This window comes from Nyctibius grandis, chromosome W (assembly GCF_013368605.1).
Source record: "Nyctibius grandis isolate bNycGra1 chromosome W, bNycGra1.pri, whole genome shotgun sequence".
Lineage (NCBI taxonomy): Eukaryota > Metazoa > Chordata > Aves > Nyctibiiformes > Nyctibiidae > Nyctibius > Nyctibius grandis.
This window is the reverse complement of record NC_090694.1, coordinates 15,215,641-15,238,038: the sequence shown is the minus strand read 5'-3', so window position 1 is coordinate 15,238,038 and position 22,398 is coordinate 15,215,641. Positions and strand designations below refer to the sequence as shown.

Below are 22,398 nucleotides of genomic sequence, written 5' to 3'. Positions count from 1 at the left end.
GAGCAGGAAGGGATGGCGAAGACTTGTCCCCACCTGCATTCACAGCCTCTCCAGAATTGGAAAGCAAAATAAAAACCAACCCAGGATTTTTTTTTTCCTCCCCTAGTCTTGTGATTTTAAGCAGAGTCATGATTTAGCAGAGTAATGAGGCTGTCTTGAGAGAAAGGAAACAAGCAGCCCTACTGCTGACGGCTGGTTCATAAGCCAGGATTAAACAGCACTGAGCACCCAGAGGATAAACCCCAAATGCAGGGGGTGGGGCATGTGAATACAGAGCTCATCTGCAGAGCGCAGACACACTGCCAGGACCTCACTCCATCTGCAAGACGGGACAGGATATTTGAAGCTGCAGTATTAGCTTTGCCCAGCCTTAAATACTTTCACCTATATTGTAGGAATTGGCACTTTACAGCCCAGTTATGTCTCTTAAAGCTGCCAGTGTCAAGTGATGCTCCAAACCCATTTAGACACCTCATCCAGTGTCTGACCATAAATACAAAAAAGCTGCAGGGAATCAATTCTGGCAGCAGATGACTTAATATTTAACACACCTGACAATTCCCCCTTTACAACATCATCTTTCTTTGTTCTTCACCCTGTGCTAATTAACAAGATGAAGTTTTAATAAGCTAGGTTTTCACTTTAACCCTGCACACTGCTTGCAGTGATGCCAGGTCATGACTAAACCATGACCAAGGGCTCTTGCTTTCCCCTGCACAGAGGCACATCACGGCACCTGAGTTTGTCCGAGCCACTAAGATTTGCAAAGACTTTAAAAAAAAGTGAGCTCTCCTGGTCCACCCATATTAAAGCACATTGGACACAAGGGAGAGAAAGCTCCGGTGCTCTCCCTTACAGGACATCTCTCTATCCACCTCAGCCATGTTCTACAGCCCCTGGGGGAGCAGGAGGCAGCCTGGCCCTGAAGCTGTGGTCCATGGGGTAACCCAGAGCCCAGCAGCTGTTGCCGCTTGTCTGCAGCAAGCTCCGTTCGGTTGCTGGCTGGCCTGAGGCTATCCGCACCCCAGGGCCATTGAGCACTGACACCAATGTGAGGATGCAACAAATGGCGTTTATTTAACTGCGTAACAGCCTTATATAGTCGTCTTGTCCCGTACGAACTCGCGTGATACTTGCACTTCTTGCTCCTTTCACCACACCTACCTTTCCGTTACAACGCGAGATTTTCCGGTCGCCGTACCCTAATCTACCTACATTTCCCCCTCCCCATGCTTCAAGTCATGCGAAGTAAAGCGTACTGCTGATTCTGGTGCCTTGCGTCAAAGCGTAAGCGTAACTAGCGGTGAAAACATCCTAAAATAGAAAAACCAAAACATGTTAGGAGAATAACTCTAACAACAACAGTAACAACTATTATGAGTTTGTCCCAAGAAAACCAAGACATTAGCCATCCCCAGACACTAGCTCCGATATCAGCTAGCCATTGCCATTTAACTGGATCCTCCTTAGCTATTTCTACCAAGCTATGCGCTGCCTCCTGGAGGATTACATTACGTTCCTGGATCTGTTAAAGCTAACGTAAAGACTCCACAGCGCCTTTCCAGACAGGGAAAGACAAGAACTCCCCTGCATAACAGTTCTCATCAGTTATTACCTCGCCATCATCCAGTTCCACTCTCAATGTCCCTACGTCCCTCTTCCTTCATTGAGACAATCAACTGCCTCGTCTCTCAGGTTTCAGGAAGATGCCCATGGGTTCTAGAGTGCCGAATATGCACCACCCATATGGCTTTCTTGGGTAGATACATTTGTGAACAGTACCATTACATAATAATAATACTAACGGGTGCTGCAGACAAAAAGGGAGTATCCCTTATATCTATTTCATCCACAACGAGGGAACTATTTACAGTAGTGTTCCGCCCTGGCTGGAAACGTTCCCCCCAGAGCTTTGGTCCTCGACAGTACCATGTCTGATTATGTACCCGAGCCCAGGTTCTCCAGTAAGATTCCCCTGCAACTCCTGAGATGCAAAGCAAAAGCAAGCTAATCATGAGCACATTGTTCAAAGCTTTTGTTTCACTCAGCAACGGTCGCCGTTCCTCATCTTTCTTGGCGCCCCGCTGCTTCACCAGACCCTCTGTGCTGTCAGGACACCTCCTTTCCGAAGGTAGAGGCTGATGTTGCTTCGGCTTCCCCCACAGGTACTCCTGCAAAACATAAAGCTCGGACAGCGTACATATCACTTCGGGTTAGGATTTTGTTTTAAATCAGGATGCAAACAGCGTGTAGGGACCCACTGTATAACATCATCCCGTTTGATGGCGGCATACCCCCTCCCGTGATGTAGCAGCTCCCAACCTGTTTCCCACTCCGCTGTCCCAGGGAACCGAACCTTGACTGGGGGGCCCACTTCTGGCACCCCTGGACCCCAGTGTCGCTCAATTGGGGCACGCTCTTGGTCTCCCCGGGCAAAATGATTTAAAGAATAAAGAGCGCGATGTAAAATGTGAGATTGGTAGTTGACAGGAATTACGTCTGGGAATCCTTCCCCCTCCCCAAGAATCTTAATTCTGTGTTTTTGTTTCTTACTCAAACCTGGTTCCCTGTGTCTCGCAGAGCCCAGTCAGAGAATCCCAGCCTTGGTTACCCATAAATCCTGCTCTCTGTTGTTGAGCCACAAAGGTTGTATTGACCATTTGTTGCACAGTTTTCTGCAAACATGCAAACAAACAGGGTAACACAAGTAGGATAATGCCTATTATAAACATTCCCATAAGCAGACTCTATCTACAAAACATGCAGTTTACTTCAGAACATACTGTTATTCTCTATTATTCTAGCTGAAAGGAAAATTACTGACAGGAAAGCTGATTCTGTTTAAAGGTAACACAGATCAGGCCTTGTAGAGCCTACTCTGAGGCCTACTCTTGCTAAACCGTTGCTAAACCATCCGGTATCAATTTCCCCCTTTTGGAAGTAGTTAGATTTATTATCTCACTACTTCCATATACTATTCTCAATGATTGCCTCAACACAACCCACGCAGATCCCTATGATAATTATAATCACAACTACATAAACTATTCCCTCTAATAATGTGGCTAACCATCCTTTTAGAAACAATCCACCGTACTCCTGCGCCTGTAGAGACAGAAACATAACCTCGACCCATTAGTAATAGTTCCCCTGGTCCCAACCACTCGTTAGTACCTGGTTCCCTATACCACACTTTGCCTTTGTTTTGCACATAGCTTGCTCCCTGTCGAACTGCCTCCCAATGTATTACAATTGGGGGTCGCTCCTTATCTCCTGCTAAAGTTAAATGGTTAAGTACATAAACAGCTTTTGCAAGTCTCTCAGAAGGTTCAGTTTCCTCTCCCCCTTTTTGTTTTTGCAGAAGCTGTTTCAATGTACTATGAACACGTTCCACAATCGCCTGACCCATAGGCGAATGAGGAATCCTGGTGACATGTGTAATACCCCATAGTTGACAAAATTGACGAAAAATTTATGAACAGTATGCTGGTCCATTATCAGTCTTAAGTTGTTGTGGAACCCCAAGACTTGTAAAGCAAGCAAGTAAATGTCGTTTGACATGACGACCTGTTTCCCCAGTTTGTGCTGTTGCCCATATTATATGTGAAAACGTATCAACAGATACATGAACATATTTGAGCCTTCCAAATTCTGCAATGTGAGTAACGTCCATTTGCCATAGTTGCAACGCACTCAGTCCTCGAGGATTTACCCCTATTCCAATTCCCATGCCAATTTTCTGACAACTAGGACAAACACTAACTAATTCATGTGCTTGTGCCATGGTGAGGTGAAATTGTTTCGCTAACATTTTCTCTGATTGATGAAAGAATTGATGGGATAGGTGTACTTGTTCAAATAAATTTGGTGATATTTGCGTATAGGATACAAGTGTGTCTGCTTTATTATTTCCAATGCTCAAATCTTGATCAAATTGATGACTACGAATGTGGGTGACAAAATAAGGTATCTCTCTGAGGTTTATTGCTTGATGCAACTGTAGCAAAATGGTGTAAAGTCGCATATTTCTTATTGGTCGTATAAAAGCTCTTTCAATTCGATTTACAATGCCTGTTGCATAAAGAGAGTCTGTTACAATATTTACAGGTAAATCCTTCCATTTTACAAAAACCTGATATATCGCAAAAAATTCAAGTGTCTGCAATGAGTCCTCAGTAAATTCCTGAGAATTTACAATGTTTCCATTGTCCATCCTCTTGCCAGGTAATAACTGCTGAATGTGATCGCTTTCCTGCATCAGTAAAAACAGTTAGTCCAGTCATAGGTATCTCTGATCTGATAGGTTTTTCTTCCCAATCCTGTTTGCAAATAAACTGTAGCTTTTTATCTCTTGGCAAATGTGTTAACAATTGTCCAGTAAAGTCCTGTAAGGCCATTTGAAAAAGAGTTGACTGATTTGTTAACCACTGTAGATATTCCTTTCTGATAGGTAAATAGATAGCATCTGAGTCTAGTCCGGTAATGTCTGTAATCCTTTTATGCACTTTGACAAGCAATTGTGCTATTGCTTCCACTCTGGTACAAATTGTTGTTTTAGGATGAAAAAACAAAGAGTCCACTCGAGCATTGCCTTCTGCAATAAACCCAGGCAAATTAGTATGATTTCTTACATGTAAAACATAAAACAATGCAGTTCGGATTTGAATTTCTTGCCACAGAGCTCGCAGCAATTCAAAAACACACTGATTACATATATGCTCTATAACAGATCTATCCAATTGTTTTATAATGCCAGCTACATGTGCTGAATCAGTAATCAAATTAAAGGGAATGGGAAAATTCTGAAATATTTTTAATACAGCTCGTAATTCTACCACCTGAGGTGAACCCTTTTGTTGTACTACCATAGATTCCCACTTGCCATCAGAATACCAGACAAGGCCCACCTTGCCTGTGTTCCCAGATCCATCCGTAAAAATGGTAATTCCATCCACAGGAGTGTCTGCGCACCACACTCCTGTGGCAATTGGAAGTTCCACACTCAATTTTATAACAGGATGGGAGGGCAAGTGGTAAACAACCTGTCCCGAGAAATTCTCCATAGCTGTTTGCAAAGCAAAGCTATTAGCCATACACCACTCAAAATATTGAGCTGCAATAGGAACGGTCAGTGATGCAGGGATCTCTGGCCATAAGCTCCCGACATCGCATCCGTCCTTTGATGAATAATCTGTGCCAATAGCTCTGTAACGAATTTGATCATTCTGAATTCCATTGACCAATTATTGCATACAGAATTTGCCTATCAAACAAAGTGATAATTTGTATTTCCTGATTCAAATCAATATGATGTACAAATTTGGAATGTAGCCTGCTTTCTATTTCTGTAATCAGTTGCTGTATCTCTGAAGTAGTGTGTCGTGGTGCTGTTAAAGTTGTGTCCCCTGTTAATAACTGGAATAGAGACTGCAATTGTGACAACGTAAGCCCCAAGTACGGCCGCAGCCATAACTTGAGCCTTATGTTCCACAGTACCCACTTTTGCACATGCCTTTATCATAGCATTCAAATCTGTTTTTCCAGGTAAAGCTTCAATGATCTTTTGACAATCAGCATTAGCATTATCCCTGTTTGCCACAGGTCCAAGGCTTGGCAGCCGCACAGGTTAACCCCGTGTGGAAACACCAGTCCTGCGCTCCCTGCGGTTTGGGCTGCGAGTTAACTGCATAGGCCTGGAACTGGTTGGGAAGATTCATTTGTGTCAGCACACAGTTCCCCCGCCCTGCATTCTGCAGCTGGTTGTTATCAGCTGACCTTGAGCATTATACTGAGACCTGCACAGCTTCACAAGATGCCCCAGCTTCCCACAGCAATGACACATCAAAACAGTTATCTCTCCCACTCAGCTTCAACTTCTTAAGGCAGTTTTTCTTAAAGTGACCTTCCTGTTAGCATGTATAACAACGATGAACTACCTTAACTGCCGCCGCAAAAGTTTTTGCTAAATGCTCCATCTGAAATGTGGTGGTTCCTACTTTCTCACAAGCATCCATTAGCTCAGTTAAGGTGGGGTTACGATTTGCCATCCCCGCAGCAACCCCTCTGCAGTCCTCACCTGTGTTGTCCCTCGCCAACTATAGTGGCAATGCTTCTCCCACAACCCTCCAATCCAACAGTTGCCAAATATTTCCTCCCTCAGGACCCGCACCCACAATCACCGGATATGCCCGTGGAATTATAACTACTAATAACACATCTCGAATGACCCCTTTCCATTTTACTCCTCTCCCCCGTATACGCGGGCGGACGCTGATTCTCTCCCTCACCTCCCACATTACCAGATGGACGCAGACCTCCCCCCCAGCCCTGATCTAAAGGTGGAGTAGGGAGTTGCAAAGGAGGTTGAGGTGGCCCTAATATTTGTCCCGAACACAGAGGGGGGTTTTGGGGAGACATAGTCACGTGTCCCGAGGCGTTGGCTGTACGATGCTGCTGCAATTCCGTCTTTAATTCTTCCAGTCGTCTACCAAGCTCTGTCATGTCAATTTCGTGTCCATTTCGTGATGGTAACAGTCCTTTAAGTCCTTGTGACTCTGGTACTGCTGACTCTGTAAATGGCTAATCCGGTAAAGGTGGGTACAAAGCATGTTTACCCTCCTTCTTGTCCTCCTGCTCAGCCTCATCCGTAGAGAGATCAATGAGAGGAGGAGGGGGTTTCGGAGGGGGTTTCGGCCAAGTCTCCTGTTCAGCGTCTGAATCAATTAGTCCAAATCGAGCTCGTGTTTTAGGGCGCACTATCAGTCCTGATGGACCTGTATCTATTTTACTCGCTCCCCACTCCTCAGCTTTTTTCGGAGCCGTCCGTACAGACGGCGATAAAGGAGCTGCCACCGGTACAGCCACCGGGGCCGTGGGAGGTGTTGGTCCTGCAAACAGTGAGGGGGTAGTAGACGTCTGCGGTCCTAAAGCCATAAAAGCTGAATGTGTGACTTCTCTCTCTGCTTTTATTCCTTTTAACACTTCACTAACCAGCTTCCATGTAGCAGACAATTTAAAGGCTTCCTTATCACCACTTGACACCGCATTCCAGAGAGTCACCAATCTTCTCCCATAAAGGCACTTCAAAGACATCATTAAAGGTTGTAAAATGTCCTTTATCTTTTGCCCAAAACAGTAACTGCTTTAACGCAGCTTCGTCATATTTAATTCCTCTCTCAGAGAGTATATGTTGGAGGAGTTTCACCACTGCCACTTCTGTCTTGGTCAGGGTAGACCCCATGTAAACACGTCCGAGCCGCATCCCATGTCGCCCAGTCCTCCCGCGCAGCCCGTAGCAGCCACAAGATAACTCCCCATGTTTTTAATTCTTTGGCAGAACCCGCTGCCATAGCTCGCTCAGCGAGCTGCATCGAGCACCGCTCCCAGGTATTCGGCTGTAAACAATCAGCCGGTCCTGCCACCGCCCCCCCCCTTTAACGAGACGGTCCACACACTGGGCTACGTCTTTCGATTTCACAGAAATCTTAAATTCCCCGCCCAGTAACGAAATCACCTTTATCAAGGTTTCCATGGTTCGCGAACCCACTCCGACCGCCTGCGGTCCGCCAGCCCAGCAATCACGTCGGGATCACCACTTGTTGCCACTTGTCTGCAGCAAGCTCCGTTCGGTTGCTGGCTGGCCTGAGGCTATCCGCACCCCAGGGCCATTGAGCACTGACACCAATGTGAGGATGCAACAAATGGCGTTTATTTAACTGCGTAACAGCCTTATATAGTCGTCTTGTCCCGTACGAACTCGCGTGATACTTGCACTTCTTGCTCCTTTCACCACACCTACCTTTCCGTTACAACGCGAGATTTTCCGGTCGCCGTACCCTAATCTACCTACAGCAGCCAGCTCCTCAGCACCTGTGGTGGCCCCTGTGGCTCTCAGAGAAGCATCCTCTAAAACCACCCAGCTTGTGCCCAACCGTGGTGAAAGCAAAACACCAAATACAAGCAGTTCCACGTGCCAGCACACTGGGACAATATAAATCTCTGACAAAAAAAAGAAACGAGAGCGATGACTACAATTTCATCACTCCCACCGAAGGAGTCAGCATCAGGCAGGGATGCGGCCCAGTGAGGCTGGTCCAGTGGGCGGGCGTATGAAACCCCAGGATGAGGCATCAGTCCATGAACAGCTTATTTCACTTGCCACATGTGATATATAAGATCACAGAATCACAGAATCAACCAGGTTGGAAGAGACCTCTGGGATCATCGAGTCCAACCGTTGCCCTTACACCACCATGTCAACTAGACCATGGCACTAAGTGTCATGTCCAGTCTTTTTTTAAACACATCCAGAGATGGTGACTCCACCACCTCCCTGGGCAGCCCATTCCAATGTCTAATAACCCTTTCTGTAAAGAAATTCTTCCTGATGTCCAACCTGAACCTCCCCTGGCGAAGCTTGAGGCTGTGTCCTCTTGTCCTATCGCTAGTTGCCCGGGAGAAGAGGCCGAATCCCACTTCACTACAACCTCCCTTCAGGTAGTTGTAGACTGCAATAAGGTCACCTCGGAGCCTCCTCTTCTCCAGGCTAAACAACCCCAGCTCCCTCAGCCGTTCCTCGTAGGTCAGACCCTGCAGACCCTTCACCAGCTTGGTCGCCCTCCTCTGGACTCACTCCAACACCTCAACATCTTTCTTGAAGTGCGGGGCCCAGAACTGGACACAGTACTCAAGGTGCGGCCTCACCAGTGCCGAGTAGAGAGGGACGATCACTTCCCTAGACCGGCTGGCTACACTATTCCTAATAGAGGCCAGGATGCCACTGGCCTTCTTGGCCACCTGGGCACACTGCTGGCTCATGTTTAGCCAGCTGTCGATCAGCACCCCCAGGTCTCTTTCCACCGGGCCGCTTTCTAACCACTCTTCCCCCAGCCTGTAGAGCTGCATGGGGTTGTTGTGGCCAAAGTGTAAGACCCGGCACTTGTTCTTGTTGAACCTCATGCCGTTGGTCTCTGCCCATCTATCTAACCTGTCCAAATCCCTCTGTAGGGCCTTCCTACCCTCCAGCAGATCGACACTCCCACCCAGCTTGGTGTCATAGAATCAAAGAACACAGAATCACAGAATGTTAGGGATTGGAAGGGACCTCGAAAGATCATCTAGTCCAATCCCCCTGCCGGAGCAGGATTACCTAGACCATATCACACAGGAACGCGTCCAGGCGGGTTTTGAATGTCTCCAGAGGAGGAGACTCCACAACCTCTCTGGGCAGCCTGTTCCAGTGTTCGGTCACCCTCACCGTAAAGAAGTTTTTCCTCATATTTATGCGGAACCTCCTGTGTTCCAGCTTGCACCCATTGCCCCTTGTCCTGTCAAGGGATGTCACTGAGAAGAGCCTGGCTCCATCCTCATGACACTTGCCCTTTACATATTTATAAACATTAATGAGGTCACCCCTCAGTCTCCTCTTCTCTAAGCTAAAGAGACCCAGCTCCCTCAGCCTCTCCTCATAAGGGAGATGTTCCACCCCCTTAATCATCTTCGTGGCTCTGCGCTGGACTCTCTCTAGCAGTTCCCTGTCCTTCTTGTACTGAGGGGCCCAGAACTGGACACAATATTCCAGATGCGGCCTCACCAGGGCAGAGTAGAGGGGGAGGAGAACCTCTCTTGACCTGCTAACCACACCCCTTCTAATACACCCCAGGATGCCATTGGCCTTCTTGGCCACAAGGGCACACTGCTAGCTCATGGTCATCCTGCTGTCCACTAGGACCCCCAGGTCCCTTTCCCCTACGCTGCTCTCCAACAGGTCTGTCCCCAACTTGTACTCATACCTGGGGTTGTTCTTGCCCAGATGCAGGACTCTACACTTGCCCTTGTTATATTTCATTAAATTTCTCCCCGCCCAACTCTCCAGCCTGTCTAGGTCCCTCTGAATGGCTGAGCAGCCTTCCGGCGCGTCAGCCACTCCTCCCAGTTTTGTGTCATCAGCGAACTTGCTGACAGTGCACTCTATTCCCTCATCCAAGTCATTAATGAATATATTGAATAGAACTGGTCCCAGTGCCGACCCTTGAGGGACTCCGCTAGACACAGGGCTCCAACTGGACTCTGTCCCATTGACCACCACTCTCTGGCTTCTTTCCTTCAGCCAGTTCACAATCCACCTCACTACCCGATCATCCAGACCACACTTCCTCAGTTTAGCTGCGAGGATGCTGTGGGAGACAGTGTCAAACGCTTTACTGGAACCAAGATAGACCACATCCACAGCTTTACCATCATCTATCCACCGGGTTATGTCCTCATAAAAGGCTATCAAGTTGGTTAAGCATGACTTCCCCTTGGTGAAGCCATGTTGACTGCCCCTAATGATCCCCCTATCCTTGATGTGCCTAGAGACAGCACCAAGAACAAGTTGTTCCATCACCTTTCCGGGGATGGAGGTGAGGCTGACCGGTCTATAGTTACCCGGGTCCTCCTTCTTGCCCTTTTTGAAGACTGGAGTGACATTCGCTTTCCTCCAGTCCTCAGGCACCTCTCCCGTTGCCCACGACTTAGCAAAGATGATGGAGAGTGGCCTAGCAATGACTTCCGCCAGCTCCCTCAGCACCCGCGGGTGCATCCCATCAGGGCCCATGGATTTATGGACGTCCAGGTTGCTTAATTGGTCCCTGACCCAGCCCTCATCAACCAAGACAGATTCCTCCTCTATCCTGACTTCTTCTGGGGCCTCAGGGGTGCGGGGCTCCTCAGGACAGCCTCCAGCAGTATAGACAGAGGCAAAGAAGGCATTCAGTAACTCTGCCTTCTTTTTATCCTCTGTCTCCAGGGCCCCCACCTCATTCATCAGTGGGCCTACATTGCCTCTAGTGTTGGCTTTACCTGCAATGTATTTGAAGAAGCCCTTTCTGTTGTCCTTGACCTCTCTTGCAAGGTTTAATTCCAAGGAGGCCTTAGCTTTCCTAGTTGCCTCCCTACATCCTCTGACAACAGACTTATATTCCTCCCAAGGGGCCAGCCCCTCCTTCCATGATCTGTACACCCTCTTCTTCCACTTGAGTTTGCCCAGAAGTTCCCTGTTTAACCATGCAGGTCTCCTGGTACCCTTTCTTGACTTCCTACCTGCTGGGATGCTCTGATCTTGAGCTTGGAAGAAGCAGTCCTTGAATGCTAACCAACTATCTTGGCCCCCCTTACCTTCTAGTACCCTGTCCCATGGGATTTCCCCTAGCAATTGCTTGAAAAGACCAAAGTTGGCCCTCCTGAAGTTCAGGGTTGTGATTCTGCTAGCTATTCTGTTCCCGCCACATGAGATCCTGAACTCTACCATCTCATGGTTACTACAACCAAGGCTGCCCTCAACCTTCACCGCTTCAACCAGACCCTCCTTGTTAGTGAGGATAAGATCCAGCAGCGCTCCTCTCCTAGTTGGCTCATCCACCATTTGCATCAGAAAGTTATCATCAATGCACTGGAGGAACCTCCTGGACTGAGGATGGCTGGCTGAGTAGGCCTCCCAGCAAATATCAGGGTAGTTGAAATCCCCCCTGACAACCAGGCCCTGTAATTGAGAGACTGCTCTCAGCTGCCTGTAGAAGGCCTCATCACCTTCCTCATCCTGATCCGGTGGCCTGTAATAGACACCCACAACAGTATCACCCCTGACAGCCTGCCCCTTAATTCGCACCCACAAACTCTCAACTCGCTCCTGATCCGCCCCTGGACAGAACTCAATACATTCTAGCTGCTCACTCACATAAAGAGCAACTCCACCACCTCTCCTTAGCGGCCTGTCTTTCCTGAACAGGACATAGCCATCCATGACCACATTCCAGTCATGCGAGGTGTCCCACCAAGTCTCTGTAATTGCCACTAGATCATAGCCCCCCGACCGAACACGGATTTCCAACTCCTCCTGTTTATTCCCCATGCTGCGTGCATTGGTGTACAGGCATTTCAGGGAGCGAGCTGAGCACACCGATTTCACCCCAGGGGGATGGGAGGCCTCCTGGTCTACCTCAACACTAGAGCGTTGCCCCAGTGGTGCAAGCCCAGCTACTACCCCATCCCCCTTCGAATCTAGTTTAAAGCTCTCCGAATGAGCCCTGCTAATTCCTGTCCCTGAACCGTTTTGCCCTTACGACATAAACCTTTCCCATGTATTACGGTCACGCCTGGTGTCTTATAAAACCAGCCATTATCAAAGAACCCAAAGCCCTGCCTGTAGCACCAGTCTCGTAGCCAGGCATTTATAGAGAGAATCCTACTATTCCATCCCACGTCATCACCTGAAAATGGAAGTAGGGAGGAGAAAACAACTTGTGCCCCAGACTCTTTCACCAACTGTCCTAGGGCCTTGTAGTCTTTCTTCATCCCCCTCAGACTACGGGATGCAGCTTCTTCCCCACCTGTCTGGAAGATCAGCAGGGGGTAGTAGTCTGTGGCCTTCACCAGGTTGGGGAGTTTCCTGGTGATATCCCTGATTCGGGCTCCAGGCAGGCTGCAGACCTCCCTGTGATGGGGGTCAGCTCTGCATATTGGGCCCTCAGATCCCTTTAGGAAGGAGTCTCCAACCACTAAAACTCTTCTCTTCTTCCTTGTGGAGGAGGTAGCTATACGCCTGTCAGGTTTTTCTGACTGTGGTGGGACCTCTGATATAGGTTGCCTCTCCACCACATCCCCATTGGACTGGCTGTATTCCACTAGGGCTTCATATCTATTTCTCAGAGGCACCTGTGGAGGCGAGGTAGGCAAGGAGGGCACTCGCCTTTTGCCACAGCCATAGACTTGCCTCCACTCACTCCTCTCCTCTAGGTTATTGTTTTCCACCTGAGAGGGGCAGAGTACAGGGGTCCCTCGATCCTGGGAGCTCTCTGGCAGGTGCTCCCATTTTTGTTGCAGGGAGGGCAGAGCCTGGCTCCACCAGTCTATCTCCATTTCAGCCTCCCCAATGCTCCTAAGCCTTTCCACTTCTGCTTGAAGCCTTTCAACCTGGCTTTGCAGCTGTGACGCTCGGCCGAGCAGATCATCTACCTGCTCACAGCGCACACAGCCCCCTGTCACCACAGAGACGCTGTAGCATTCCCTGCAGCCTGCGACCTGCACCATTGCCTCCTTCCGTGGGAGTTCTGTCTGGGTTCCCACATCCATTTTGATCTTCTTCCGCCGGGTGGAGACCATTGTTCTTTCACTGAGCTGGGAAATACCTGTTGGTGACACCCCTGCTTCACAGCTCCTTGGCACCTTCACAGCTTAGCTGGTTCACAGCTCCTTGGCACCTTCCTCGCCTTGTGCGCTGGGAGGGAGTCAGCGCCCTCCCTAACGAGCTGCAAACGGCTGTGGCCTCCCCCGCCCTGGGACACACCCAGTCACTGCTGACTCTCCCTCTCCCCTCTGGGCAGGGACTAGTCTCTCTCCTCCCAGAGGCTCTTTATCACCCAATCGACAGGGGGTGGTGTTACGCCCCCCCCCTCTCCTGATTCGTTGCTGGGAACTTCCGGGTCCAGGGGAAAGCAGCTCGGGGCTGCTGCTCAGGGGGCCCAAAGTATGAAAACCGCCCGGTACAGCCCGATCTCGCCTCGCCCCGCACTGACCTCAGTCGCTGCCGCTGCTGCTGCCGCTGCTGCAAATTTACTGAGGGTGCACTCAATCCCTACGTCTAGATCATCTATAAAGATATTGAACAGCACCGGCCCCAGAACTGAGCCCTGGGGAACACCGCTAGTGACCGGCCACCAGTTGGACTTTGCCCCATTCACCACCACTCTCTGGGCTCGGCCATCCAGCCAGTTTTTAACCCATTTAAGAGTCCACCCATCCAAGCCCCGGGCAGCCAGTTTGTCTAGGAGGATGCTGTGGGAGACAGTGTCGAATGCCTTACTGAAGTCTAGATAGACTACATCCACAGCGCTGCCCTCAGCCCTTAAAGATACACAGCCATTAAAGATTTTGGCATCTTTGCCACTGTCTTTTGGTCCCACAGCCCAACTCCTGCTGGTACAAGACGTGCTTCATCTACCACCCTATCAACCCAAGCTCCATGGGTGTTAATCTCAGTCCTGCTCATCTCCATCCTCCAAGACAAACCTCCCTACAGCAGGACCCAGCGTCCCATTTTGCCCCCCTCCCTCCTCTCTTAAAAGAACCAATTCAGTGCTTTGGGAGCACTCAGCATTTCGGATGCTGATGCAAGCTGAAACCTGAGCCCACCCCAACACCCAAGTGCTACAATGTGATATGGGGAAGAAGTCGGAAGAAACTTAAGCACAGCCCTCCGGCATGGCCCCTGTGATTTTCCAGCCATTGAGTCACCATGAAATTCCAGGTACTGTCAGCTCCAGAGAGCAGCGGATGGCTCATGGAGCAGGGCTGGTGACTCAGGACCCCAAATTTCCATCTGTATCCAACAGTGCCAGTGATGCTGGACACGCTTGAGCCAAACACAACCATCAATCCCTTAAAATGCTTGCTGGCAGCTCTTCCATGTACGCATCTGGCCATGCAGACACAATCCCCCCACCCTTGCTGGGCTGCGGGTGCCTGCTCTGCCAGGTCTTGCCCTTTGGGGATCACAGGTATCCCAAGAGGGAGAAGGAAAGAAGGATTTGTGCCTTCTCAAACAGCTCTGGCCGCTGGCTGCTGCTGCCAGCACTTGCTGATGGAGAGACTGTCCCAGAAACCACTCCAAACCCAGCCCGGCACATTGCACAATGTGCTGCGTAAACCCATCTGCTTAAGTTTTCACTGCCAAACATCTGTCTAGCTGTAAAATCTGAAGCTGCACTTTGCAAGCAGAGCCAGGGACACATTCTCCGGGCGGCAAGACCCTTACCCATCACAAGAAAAACTTGCGCGGCCCTTAAATCGCAGAACGTGAAAGGCTTGCGCTCCAAAGGTCAGGGTGCAGGTTTGCACTGACACCCCCCCTCCCCACGGGCCTTTGCGAGCAGGCAGGCACTTGCCTGCTCCTGCTGCCGGCTGCAGCCTGGGGTCTGCAGGACGGGGCACCCGCCTCCAGCCCCCACGCCCCTCCGGAAGCCCGATCATCCCCCTCATGCTGGGGGATGCACACCCCAAACCTGCCCCGGAGGTTAGCTATATCCAGCTATTCCTGGATAATTCGGTAAAAGCAATCACACCCTAAGCAGCCCAGAGTGAAGCTGACAAACACAGGTATCAACAACTGCTTTTATTTCTGGCTCTGTTCCTATGCTCTGAAAGCTTTTCCTTGCATGCTTTCTTGGTCTCCAGCTTGCAGGTGGTAGCAGGACACCAGCCACTGAGGATTGTTAAAGTGCACACTAAGCCAGCAGTCGCTAAAGTTTATCCCCCTTCCCTGGGGACTTCCCCAGACTGTAGGAAAGGGTCCGAGGGAAACGGTTGCTCAAGCCAATTTTAATGAGAGCCCATCTTTTCTCTTCACCAGCGCCATGGGGCAGAGTAAGCCTTAGAGGCAAACTCGGAGTGGATGGTGTAGCTGCCTCTCTGGACTCCTCCTGTCTTCTTGAAGTGGCTTGTGTCCCACCTAAGAGAGGAGATAAAGTTATCAGCCATGGGAGGATGAAACTCCGGTGAGGAAGAGCAGAAAACCTGCTTCTGGCTGCCAGCATCGCTTAGGGGCAAGCAGCAGACACACAGCTGCCCCCATCCACTTTGGGGTGTGTCTTTGGGTGCTGAGACCAAAGAAAAGCCTGGGCAGAAGAGCTGAAGCTCCCTGGCACTGCCATCTCAGCAAGCTGCTTCCAGCAGGTCTCCCACCCTACAAACACTCATCCTTGCACTGTCATTTTCCTAAAACCTTCGTTCACAGAGCCATGCAAGTCCAAGCAAATCTGCCTGTTTCTCAATGGAGAAGACCTTGAGAAGCATCTCACTGAGGCTCGGGCATAGGGACGTCTATGGGGAACCCAGTGCTCCCTGTTTGTTCTCGTTGTTTGGTTTTATTTTCTGGGCTCAGGAATTTAAAGCCAATTGCACGTTTCCTGCAAGCCTGAAGCCTAATTTTGGACCGTGGGGGTTGATGCAGTAGCAGAGTGATGACTAAGCTGGTTGAACAGCCTTTCCCAGGGCTGTTCCAGGAAAAGAGCTGCCTCAGCAATGGAGACATCCTACAGGTAAACACATGGGGATTAAAAGATGCTGCCAGACCTGCAGCAGGTGAAGGACAGGGCTGATTACTGTGGGAAGAACAGTGTGACCAGAGAACAGGTTCTTGGATAAGAAGAGCAAGCAACGATGATGATAGAAAATACAAGAGCAGCACAGGAGACACTGATATGGCCCCAAAATCTGAGAGATGCTAAGCTACATGCACTCAGGCTTAGGGGTGCCAGCAAGATTTCAGGTGCTATACAGTCCCAAGGACTGCAGGATAAGACCAAGCATAGAAACACCTGCCCTGGGAGTAAATTTGGTGACTGCTTCTCCGCGGGTGGCAACACCACGCGCCAGAGCCCAGCATCATAATGGCATCCTGCCCTCACCAGTCATGTCCACTTAGCCTGCGAGATGCCGGTGCAGTGGCTGCATCACTGCCTGCATGGGCACCATGATGGAACCCGTTACTCCTCGGGGTCTGCAGTCCATACCATCGCCCCCAGAATAACCCTCTGAGCAATTTTGCGTGAAAACCTAATGGAAAGAGACCTAGTGGCTGGCTGGTGTTAGGAAAAAATAATAGACTTTTCCTCCCCCGGGGCACCCTGCCTGGAGCGCTCCCCCCACTGAACCTGTCTGCACCTAGGGCTTGCGTACAGGGAGTATGGCTTGGGGTGATATGTAGATGCACAGACCATTGCTCTGGGGCTGTAACTACAGCACAGGATACTCCTGTAAGAGATAGAGGAGGTAGGGTGAGTGGTGGCCCCAAGGACGAGGGGGGGTGTCATGTCCATCCCAGCCCAACCCATCCCATCCCATGGCAAGCCACCCCAAGCAAGGCAAGCCATCCCAACCTTACAGCCCTCTCTGCTAGCGTGTGAAGATGCCTTCTGATGGCGGGGGCCCCATTGATGTAGTAGTCCATCCCTCACAGGCAGTAGTGGCACCCAGAGCAGGGGCTGTAGTAGCCCTGGAAGGGTCCTCACCCATCACGGTGTACACAGGCTGCAGGGACAGTGGCAAGAGTTGCGACAGCCTGCGCAGCATGTCGGTGGCCACCTCCCTCTGCAAGCAGAGGGATGGAGAGGGTAAGGATGAGGAGGAGCAACCAGCCTGTCACCTGGACAGCTGCTGGCACGGCACAGGCACAGCTATAGCTGACGCACAGGGGCAGGGTGAGGGTAGTTACCAGATTGATTGAGGCAGGAGAGTTTTGGGTGTCACGGCATGGGTATGCTGCGCAGGAAGGTCTCCATCCTTGTCTCCTGCAAGGAGTGATGGCAAACCTTTGCAGGATTGCCACCCTTTCACTGTGGAGCCTGAGGTGCCAGCAGTTTGGGGGGGCAGGAGGGGCTGGACCCTACCTTGGGCAGGAGGGGGAGGTAGGAGGAGTGCTTATTCCAGGCTGTGCTGTTGTAGGGACCTGTTCTCCAGGTGATGTATTTGTCCTCGTTGACAAAAACTGTGTTGTACTTCTCTGCAACACAAAAGTGACAGGCAGGGGTGTCCTGTGGTGCCAGGGTTGCGGGGGATGGCTGGAGCATCCCGACTGTTCCCCCTCTTCCTGAAATGCAATGCTGTAGGGGCCTGGACCGTGGGAAAGTTATAGAGAGAACATACCAGTACACTGTTATGTAACAGCATGAGATAGCAAGAAAGTATAGGGATGTGGCTTGCTTAAGTTTATAGTAAGTATCCAATTAGAACAGTAGAGGTGGCACGCAGCCAGATTATGGACAATACTTGTAGCCAATAGCTTAGTGTGTGACCGTTACATAAGAGAGTATGTAGGTTATAAAAGTGTGTGTTAACCAAAATAAAGAAGCTACTAGAGCACCATATTGGTGTGCTGTAGTTCTTTCCTCACGCGGACCCCAACATTATGGTGACCCCGACGTGATCATTGCATCGGAGAAGGGGGACCAGACGAAAGACGCGAGGGTGACTGCTGTGCCGGCGGAGGTAAGCCGGGCCGTCCGAGAGAGGCGGGGAAGCTGTCCGAGAGAGACGGGAATCCGTCCGAGAGAGGCGGGGAAGCTGTCCGAGAGAGGCAGGAGGCCGTCCGAGAGAGACGGGAATCCGTCCGAGAGAGGCGGGGAAGTCGTCCGAGAGAGACGGGGAATTGTAGGTCTACGTGATTAACGGCAGGATGGAGGGTGCAGTATCTGCACTGGAAAAGGCGGAGGTGGAATGTATTCTGCAGATAGCTGCGCAAACTGAGATTAAGATAAAAAGAAAAGAAGTAGAAACTTTGCTGGAATGGGGCCAGCAAAGAGGTTTTCTAAAAACCACCGATCAGTTGTTTTCTGCAGCTTGCTGGGACGACCTAGGGCAAGAACTTTCGCAATTAGTCACGGTGGGAAATAAAAAGGCTAAAAAGCTAGTTAAATCTTGGAAGAAAGTGAGGGATATGCTGGAGGCTATGTCCTCTGAGGCGAAAGTGCGATCCGCTCTCAAAAAAGCACTAACAGAACCAGAAGAAAAAGAGCAGTTACCGGCGTACCCTGTAGAGGCAGCCCCTCCCTACGAGAACTTTCCGATACTCCCCCCCACACTCCCCCCGCGGGTTCGGCGCCTTCCACCGCCCCCCCCTCCCCGCCCCGCGGGCTCAGCGCCTTCCGCCCCCCCTCTCCCCCCCGCAGGCTCGGTGCCAGCTGTTTATCCTGCGCTTGAGGTAGAGTTTTGGGGTGGAGAATCAACAGTCCCGTTAGCCCCGTTAATGCCTTATGAAGTGGGGCCGGAGATGACATCTGGGGTCTCAGTACCCGCTCCGGAGGCTGCCGGAGGCAAACAGCCAACGGTGAATCCTGAAACTGTACCCCTCCCCATGGAAGTAGAAACAAATGAGTCAGACGCCGCTCCCGAAGCGGACAGTAACGCGCCTTTGCGAGAGTTGCTGCAGCGACAAGAACAGAAAATGCAGGAACTATTAAAAAAAATGGAGAAGCTAGATGGAGGAGCTAGTAAAACATCGCGGCAACTCGCTTACAATAAAGCCTCGCAGGCGATATCTGGCGGGTTAGAGGCTCTCGAACAGGCTATCGAGAAGCAGTTAGCTCCGCCAGCAGAACCGGAACTTACTCCGGCAGAGCTAAAGCACAAAGAGGAAAGAATCCGGAAGTGGGCGCGAATTTGTGTGGAGAACGGAGACTGGGAGGAGGCAGAAGCTGACGCGTACCTACGCGGCAGATTTGGGAGTGGCCTGGACGGGCCGTCGCCTCCCCAGGGCGGGACGTCGTCTTCTCGTTCACGCATGCGCCGACTGACTGACCCGCCACGGAAAGAGCATAGCACTCACAGACCAGCAGGTGGAGCTCGAGCTCCATCTACGCCAATGTCAGACCCTTCAGATTCCGATGATCCTGGTGATGAACAGAATACACGGCCTGCAGCATTACCCGGTTATGATCCAGGGCAACGATGGCGGGGCGTCATTCGAGAGGCTACCATCGAAGGAGTAATGTTACCGTCTAGCATCACTGCAATGCCAGTTTTCACACAGGGAGATCATCGTCAATGGGCGCCGTTTGATTGGAAAACTGTGAAGCAGTTACAAGAAGCAGTGATGCAGTACGGAATGGAAAATAAACATGTGATGCAGTTGCTAACATCATTCTTTAAAAACCAAATATTAACACAAGTGGACATACGTGCTCTTGGCGAACTGATGTTGCCGCCCACTGCATATCTGTTATTTATGGACAAGTGGCGGCAAAAACTGGAGCTAGCCGCTCTTGATAACATACAACGGGAGGAGGGGGATCCCTTGAGAATGGCATCGCTTGACGCACTGTTAGGAAAAGGTCAGTACGCTGATGGTGCGACACAAGCTGCTTTACATCCGCACGTGTTACAACAAACACAGGCCTTAGCATTGGCTGCATTGAAGGAGCTGCCAAATATAGGGACACCTAAGCCCCCTTACATGACGATCAAACAGAAGGCGGGTGAACCTTATATGCAATTTGTTGATCGCTTAAAAGACGCCATTGATGCATCGCCGAATTTATCCTCTGAAGCTAAGGCCGCGGTCGGGAGGGATTTAGCAGTCATGAATGCAAACACACAATGTCGGCAGATTCTTGCCACCTTGGGAAAGACGGCCACATTGGCAGAGATGGTTGAGGCTTGTAGCAGAGTTCCAATACTGCAAGAGGAGGTGGAAAAGACGCGGATTCTTGCTCAAGTCCATACTGATGCCTTAGCCGCAGTTTTCAAGCCACCATGGAAAACAGGGAAAGAAAACTGAGGTTTATCCGGGACAAGATGCTACCAGTGTGGAGAACAGGGACACATGAAGCGGAATTGCCCCAAGAAAAACATCTTAAACCAAAGGGGCAACCCCAGAGGATCTGCTGGGCTTGCAGATGTGTGCGAGCGCTGCGACAAAATTGGGCACCAGGCAAAGGACTGCCGATCAAGTTTTAGAAAAGATGGAACCCCGTTGCAGGGAAACTGGAGAAACAGCGCCTGGGGACGGGGCGCGATGACACCACAATACCGTCCAGCAGCCTACCCCACTCAGGCTGTCTCTCAGAGCTCTCAGCTTCCACCAGAGGAAGTCGATTTGGAGTCGAAGGAGTCGATTTGGCCGTGGGATCAGATGTAACAATCACAGATGGCGCCGTACATGTAATTCCCTCAACCGTTAGTGGACCTTTAGGCTATGGACTCAGTGGGTTGTTATTAGGAAGATCATCAGCTACCAAACAAGGTCTTCTGGTACTACCAGGCGTCATCGACGCGGACTATACCGGACAAATTGGAATCATGTTGCGAGTATTAAACCCACCTGTGACGTTGAAACAAGGAACTAGAATCGCTCAATTAGTTCCGTTCCGTTCCAGCGTTCCTAGAGCCGTTGACAACGCCAGAGGGGACCAAGGTTTTGGTTCCACTGGAGCTCCCACAGTCGCATTTGTGCATGAAATAACTGCTGCCAAACCCTGTCGAACAGTTAATATCAGAGGACCCAGACACATAACGTTAACCGAGAAGCAGATGTTGTTGGACTCTGGAGCTGATGTTACCATAGTTCCTCGTGCGGCCTGGCCAGAAGCATAGCCTCTTGAATCAGTTAATACCGCTGTGGTCGGAATCGGAGGTGCTTCACCCACACATGTAAGCACTTGTTTTGTAACAATTGAGGACTGTCAGGAGAAAATTACAGCTCGAGTTCGACCGTATGTGTTACATACCACTATTTGGATTCTGGGGCGAGATGTGCTTTCGCAATGGGGATGCTTTCTCCAAACGCCTTTTTAGAAGCGGCCATTGTGGCGAGCAGCACCCGACCTACACTGAAGCTTACTTGGTTAACAACATCACCCGTCTGGGTGAACCAATGGCCGCTACCCAAAGAAAAGTTCGCACACTTACAGGACTTGGTGCAAGAACAACTTGATGCAGGTCACCTAGTACCATCAACAAGTCCATGGAATACACCTGTATTTACAATACCTAAAAAGTCAGGGAAATGGAGATTACTGCAAGATTTAAGGACTGTTAATGCTATCATACAAGACATGGGCCCGTTACAGCCAGGGCTCCCTACACCTACCATGTTACCACGAGGATGGGATATTGTCGTGATCGACCTCAAAGACTATTTCTTCACAATACCTTTGCATCCGGACGACTGTGAAAAATTTGCATTTACAGTTCCCTCCATAAATCGTGCAGCACCAGCGAAGAGATATCATTGGGTGGTATTGCCACAAGGTATGAAGAATTCTCCAACAATTTGTCAGTGGTACGTGGATCTGGCTCTACAGAAATTTCGAAAGACGCATGAGGGAATGCTGATTTACCATTATATGGATGACTTGCTACTTTGTCAAAAGGAAACCATTGCCAACGAAGTGGTAGAAGAATTGAAGTCGGATCTGGAAAAGTGGGGCCTGGTCATAGCCCCGGAAAAGGTACAGCTGTCAACACCTTGGAAATATCTAGGGATATCGATTACCGAATCCACTGTTCGACCTCAGAAATTGGAGATTCGAGCAAATGTAAAGACCCTGAGCGATGTACAGAAATTAGTGGGAGACATTCAGTGGATAAGGACTGTCTGCGGCATCACTAATGCAGACCTTCAACCTTTCCTTGAAATGCTTCAGAAGGGTTCCGCACCTCAAGAATCCCGCGAGCTCACAGAAGAAGCTCGATCTGCACTGCAAGTAATAACTCAAAAGATTGCCTTGTCTTGTGCTTCACGAGTAGTGCCTGAATTACCCGTGGACTTGTACATTTATAACATGGACCTTGAAGTGTCAGGCATATTAGGACAATGGGACCCATCTCAGTCAAATCCACTTCAAGTGCTGGAATGGGTGTTTTTGC

The 22,398-nt window shown here is 50.1% G+C and overlaps 1 protein-coding gene across 1 annotated transcript; it reads right to left on the bottom strand.

Moving 5' to 3' along the window:
- Positions 1–15,191: 15,191 nt before the first annotated feature.
- Positions 15,192–17,603, bottom strand: LOC137675677 (sperm microtubule inner protein 6-like). Its single transcript, XM_068421848.1, is given in 6 exon segments — positions 15,192–15,484; positions 16,714–16,788; positions 16,914–17,043; positions 17,046–17,130; positions 17,253–17,324; positions 17,424–17,603. Coding segments are annotated over 6 exon segments (648 nt in total). The 3' UTR covers positions 15,192–15,378.
- Positions 17,604–22,398: the final 4,795 nt, after the last annotated feature.